The 6,242-nt window shown below is 51.2% G+C and overlaps 1 protein-coding gene across 1 annotated transcript; it reads right to left on the bottom strand.

The window, feature by feature from the left end:
* Nucleotides 1-3: 3 nt before the first annotated feature.
* LOC142044176 (protocadherin beta-15-like) lies at nucleotides 4-5,361 on the bottom strand. The gene is made up of 2 exons (XM_075056335.1): nucleotides 2,871-5,361; nucleotides 4-945 (listed from the first exon to the last, which is right to left on the bottom strand). Exons 1-2 carry the CDS (start codon nucleotides 5,307-5,309, stop codon nucleotides 826-828), a joined length of 2,559 nt encoding a protein of 852 aa, XP_074912436.1. The 5' UTR covers nucleotides 5,310-5,361; the 3' UTR covers nucleotides 4-825.
* Nucleotides 5,362-6,242: the final 881 nt, after the last annotated feature.

The following is a 6,242-nucleotide window of genomic DNA, read 5'->3' on the forward strand; positions in this document are numbered from 1 at the left end:
ATGTGTGAGTGACAGGAAATATCACATTACTTTATAGATTACCGAATAATGAAAATAAAAGAAAACAGAAAGCTTCTTGACACACTATCTTCTACAGTGCCTTAAGTTTATTGTAAAAGTTTTAGCCTATTTTACTGTAAAACCACAAAGAGTACTTTAAATTGTCTATGACCTTATACTCAAAAATCTTGAAATGTTCATTTCAACTTTATGTTATGAAAAAAAAAATAATACATTTCTCAAAGCCCACTCTTTACAGTATGGAGACCTGTAAATTCCCGGTCAAATATGTGAAATGTGCCAGTGTCAGCCATTTCTAATGTAATCAGCTTCTGCTTGTTATTAAGGAATTACTTTGCAAGCACCACTTCATTTTGCTTAATATCTGTTTGGCCTGGTATTGAAGAGGCTGCAGAAAATTAAGACATTATTACAGAGCCCTCTCCATAAGAAAAAAAAAACAACACACCCCCCCCCCCAAAAAAAAAAAAACACACAGAAAAGCTGATGTAGGAAAAAGTTACCTTGAAGATCTGCTTCCGGTTTTCAGTATTTCCCTTAAGATTCAGAAACAGTAGCACTCACAATCATACATCAAGTCTCAGTGTAATCAACATGCAACACAGTGCTCCTCCTCCATCCATATCACAATTACAAAATAGCTACATGAATAAAGTATGGCTCAAGAGGAGAGTGGTTTTGCTCTCTCAAAGAGAAGCCTTGTACCTCCCTGGTAATTTTTTGGTGGGTGTTTTGTCTTTTCATTCTCTTTTCCCTGTGAGGATGTTAGCCAGTGAGGACAGACATGCTTGTTTTTCTCCTCACTTACTGGGGAGTAAGCCAAGGGTTTTGATGAGAATTGACATTTAGCTCCATCCCCATGTTTGCAGTGCAAGCTGCTTCCGCAGGTCTGAGACCCATGTCTTCGGAGGGGGGAGCTCTGCCCTGCAACGAACAGAGAATGGAGGTTGTCATTTGGGTGTTGAAGGTAAGTAGGCATCAGCGACAAGCTTAGAGAGCATGTCTTACACTACTGCATGTGTGACACTGATGCCTTGAATAAAGGCATGAGAAAGAAAACTTCACTGTAGTGATTGACTTTGCTTACTTGAGCAACTTCAAACCTTTGGTTGTACGAATAAGATAAGAAAACCTTCAGCTTTGTCAATGGTATGCGCCAAGGCACCAACAGACAAGAGGCCTTGGGCCCTGGTATGTGCCAACAAACAAGAGGCCTTGGGGTCTGATGATAAGCCTTAGGTCCTGCTGAGTTTTTGTAATTAAAACCTGCCAAGGCCAACCAACTAGGGAAAAGAGATGACCCATAATGCGCATGCCCAAGGGGCCGACACTACGTAAATGATAACATGAATATGTATATGATTAGAACTATATAAGCTTTGTTTGCTGTGGGTAACGGTGTGCATGCTAGGAGTAATTATCCCCCGTGCATCCAACGCTGCAATAAAGAATGCCTGCTTTCTAAAACTCCAAAATCGAGTCTTAGAGAGTTTCTTCGACTGGCTTTTTTGTTAACACCACCACTTTTCTCTACCCAGAGCCAAAGAGGAGGTTGGACGAGGCGGTGGGTCTCTGACCTGAACCGTGAAAATCTAAAGCCAGAAACCATCCACCACTGTGGACATCACAAAGACACTACTGCAAATCTTTCATGAGTCTGAGGAGGTAATTTAAGATGGTAAGAGCTCAAGATAAAACCACCTTCTCACAAACAGTAAATGTGGTTTAATGTTGATGTATCAAGGTGAGTCCTTTTCTCCCCTGAGTCTACTGTGACTGCAGTTCTGAGAACCTGCAGTCAAGTGAGTCCAAGTCATCAGTGGTTGTGAAATATGAAAATGTTGTGGAGTGATGATAAGATGGTGTTTGTGGGCCTTCAGCCTCATATGTGTTCATTGTCCGGACTCTTGTGAAGTGCTAGATGTAAACCCCATGTTTAGAGAGGACTTGGACTTAATGGGAGAGTGAGGAGAGAAGGAGCTGTTTCAATGACCACCTTTTGTCTCCCCCATGCTCTATAAACAGCCAGAGATTACAGGGCTCACTTTAAGTTCACAGCAGCACTGAGAAGAGAAGTGCTGGTATGGTCTGGGAGCACTGGGCTGGATGAGGAAGGGACCGGGAGGGTGCTTTTTAACGGCCCAATAACCACATTTTTCTGGCCAATACTGTTCATACAAGCAACAAAAATACATGGGAATTTAATGGCAGAGGTCCCCACTCCAGCAGCTTGAAAGACAGCTTAAGTTCACCACTGCCACAACCCTGGTGAATGGCACTTGGCAGCGCTGAGCACCAGCTCCTAACAGCAGCGCAGGAGACACCATCAGTGAAGTGACACCCCTTTGTACCATTGTCCCCGCAGTCCCAGTTAACGCTAGACAGGACCACTACATTCCCGGTGCTGCCACCTCCATGAGGATGTGTCCCTAGGAGCGGTGTCGTTCCTGCTGTGGGTCCCTTCGGGCTGTACACAGTCCATGGAGACGACCCACTGGGTGGCTCACACACACATACCCTTTACTTCTCATCTTCTCATGGTGCAGCTGCCCCCCTTTGTGGTGACACCAAAGATTTGATCTAATGTGAATACTCACAGCATAGAGCTGGATGCAGAGGGGTAAATTTAGTCAGCACTTGGGGAGGAGCTGAGCCATGTTGGATCCTCCTGGGAGGCCCCTGCCAGTGGCTCTAAGACCCTCTCTACCCTCTCCTCCTGCCCCAGTAGCTCCTTCACCGCCAGCTCCGCAATATCTATAGTCTTTACTACCAGGAGTGAACCCCTCCACCCCAGCGTGCTGCTCCCTCCCTGCTCCCCTCCATCACCTCAGCCCAACCAGGTCCCTCACCTGTGCAGCCCAGTTGCCTTCTTCTCCAAGGTTGGCCACCTCTTGCGAGCACGCTGAGCTTCGCTGTTCACCCTGGCTGGGGGGCAGCCCGGCAGGAAAGCAGTGGAAGAGGGGCCTAAGGAACTGAAACTCACTGTTGATGGTCCCGGTGGTGAAGCAAACATCATACATGTAGCTGCGGGGCAGGGAGCCCGCAGTGCTCTCCGTGGCAGACTTTGGGAACGTAGGCAAGGTCTCTGCCTCACTCGGCCTGGCCCGCCACACCTTCACCACCACAACAGCCACCACGGTGGCCAGGAACACTGCTGAAACACAGGCCAGGCAGGTGATGAGGTACAGGGTGAGCGGCCCATCGGGATCAGCAGCCGGTGCCTCCTCACTCAACCGCAAATGGGCATCGGAGAAACCGTCCACCAGCGCAATGCTGAGGGTGGTGGTGGTGGAGCGCGGCGGCTGCCCGCGGTCTCGCACCAGCACAACAAGCCTCTGCCAGGGCGCGTCACGCTCTGCCATGGCCCGCACTGTCCGCACCTCACCGCTGTGCAGCCCCACGTGGAACAGCCCTGGCTCCGTTGCCTTGGCCAACTCATAAGACAGCCACGCATTCTGCCCTGCATCCGCGTCCACCGCCACTACCTTGGCCACCAGGTAGCCCGCGTGCGCCCAGCTTGGCACCAACTCGCCTGCCACCGTGCTGCTGTCAGGGGATGGGTGCAGCACGACGGGCGCATTGTCGTTTTCATCCCGCACCACCACGCGTAGCACCGCCTGTGTGCTGAGTGGCGGCGAGCCACTGTCAGCAGCGCGCACCTTCACTTCAAAGGCACGCACCTCCTCATAGTCCAGCGGGTGGAGGATGTAAATATCCCCGCTTTCAGAGTTGACCAACATGTCGGGCTGCTCCTTGCCCTCCTGCCTCACCAGAGTGTAGTTTACACGGGCGTTTTTCCCTGCGTCAGCATCTGTGGCATTCACACTGCCAATCCGCAGCATGGGGCTGTTGTTCTCCATGACTGACATGGTGTAAACCTCCTGAGTGAACTGTGGGGGATTGTCGTTCACGTCCGATATCTGCACAAAGATGCTTTCCTGAGAGCTGAGCCGCGTTGTGCCCCAGTCCATGGCTGTGATGGTGATGTTATACTCTGCCATCCTCTCCCTGTCCAGCGCTGCATTAGTCCTCAGCTCATAGTAATTATCAAAAGTGGGGGTAAGACTGAAGGGCAAGTCCCCGTCAATCGAGCACTCCATCCTGCCGTTGTCCCCGGAGTCCCGGTCCCGCACACTGAACAGGGCCACCACGGTGCGGGGCTGGGCGTCCTCAGGAATGGAGGTGGTGAGGGAGGTGAGCACTATCTCTGGGGCATTGTCATTCACGTCCAGGACCTCCACCTGCACTTTGCAATGCGCAGACAGCCCCCCACTGTCGGTGGCTTTCACCATCATCTCGTGGTTTTTTGCTTCCTCAAAGTCCAGGTTGCCCACAACCCGTATCTCCCCACTGGCAGGGTTCAGCTTGAAGATCTGCCGGGACCGCTCTGATGTCTGGGTGAAGGTGTACTGCACTTTCCCGTTGGACCCTTCATCAGGATCCGCAGCCGCAACTCTGACCACCAGCTGCCCCCAGGGGCTGTTCTCAGCCAGGCGCACCTCGTAGATCTCCCGACCAAAGACTGGGGTGTTGTCATTGGCATCCATGACCACAATCCGGACCTGAGCCGTACCCGACCTGGGTGGTGAGCCCCCGTCGGTGGCAATGAGGAACAAATTCAGCTCCTGCTGCTCCTCACGGTCCAGCTGCTGCTCTAGGATGAGCTCTGCATATTTTGCTCCACCTTTCCTTGTTCTGAGACTGAGGGAAAAATGTGAGTTGGCTCCAAGGCTGTAGTTCTGCAAACTGTTACTTCCCACGTCCTTGTCTTGGGCACTTTCCAGAGGAAAACGGGACCCGGGAGGTGCTGTTTCCAGAATCTCTAAAACCATCTCCTTCTCTGGGAACACGGGGGAGTTGTCATTCATGTCACAAACCTCCACCTCCCCTCGGATCAGCTGCAATGGTTTTTCAAAGAATATCTTAAAGAAGAGTATGCAGGTATCACTCTGCGGACAGATCTCCTCTCGGTCCAGCGAATCCTTTACTGTCAGTACTCCGGTGTTTTGATTGAGGCGGAAAAGCTGCTCGTTCCCCTCAGACACAATGCGGGCCTTGCGAGCTGCGAGCTGGCTCGGAGCAATGCCCAGGTCGTTTGCAATATTGGCGACAAAGGAGTCCCTCTCCATTTCCTCCACCAGAGAATAGCGGAGGGTTTCAGCCCCGCTCTGACACACACAAACGCACAGAATAAACAAGATCACTTGCCTCTTTCTGCTTCTGCTCTGTCTCACACACGCCATTACTCTCCAGAAAAGCCATCCACCGTCCTCCGTGGTTCCCAGCATTTTTAAGCAGCGTCCGACGCAGAGCGGTGTTTGTCAGGAATCCTGGGCTAAGGGGGTCTGAAAGCCCCCGAGCACCCCGACCCCGCGCCCCGCCGCCCTTCCCGAGCAGCTCACACGGCTTTTTTTTGTCTCCCTGTGCCTGCAAACGGGGTGCGGGCATTGGAACCTGCCGGTCCGTGGCCAACACCCCCACCCAGCGTCGCAAGGGGGAATATTTCCTCTGCCCTCTCCTTCGGGACAGCGCTGCTGGTTTGGAGTTTGCTGCTTGAATCTGCACTCTTTGTGCCAAATCGAAGCCGAAAACCTCAGTGTAAATGCTCTCTTCGTTTGGAAGCAGGCTCCCTCCCCGCATACCTTGCGCTGCTCTGGGTATCACTTCCCAACTTGCAACCGCGAACTCTTCATATGCAGGTTTTGGGTTTCCTCCGGTTTGTGTAGGCAGTGCAAGATCTGCCGCTTCCACAGGATGCATTGAGGGATTTTCCTTCTCTTCTCTACTTGTTAACAAGCGCAGGACAGTTAGAAGTGGGGCGGGTCAGAGAAGCACCGCTACTGAATATGAGAGCTGGTGCCAGGGGAAGGTCCCGAAAGCAAGTGCTTCACCATCACCCTAGCTCACCATCACACTAGAATGATAATGTTATTCTAGGATACATCATCTTAATGTTGTTTTCTTCACATTGTGTACCGCACTTCGCCCGAATTTCACACAACTTGAACGGTTTTCTGTGTGAAAAGAGTTTTTCTCGTTAATTGACAGAAGTATCCTCCCCTGCTGCCTGCTGATCTTTGCACCCACGATAAGGTGTGTCACTGTGCAACACACTCGTGAAAAATGTTCCCAGCATCGAAATGCTGCAACCTGTTTTCATGTTTTGGAAGTATACAGTACTCTCTCCTCTGACGTTGCCGCACAGGCTTAGAGGTACTTTA

The sequence above is a fragment of the Buteo buteo genome, chromosome 24, assembly GCF_964188355.1.
Source record: "Buteo buteo chromosome 24, bButBut1.hap1.1, whole genome shotgun sequence".
Classification (NCBI taxonomy): Eukaryota; Metazoa; Chordata; class Aves; order Accipitriformes; family Accipitridae; genus Buteo; species Buteo buteo.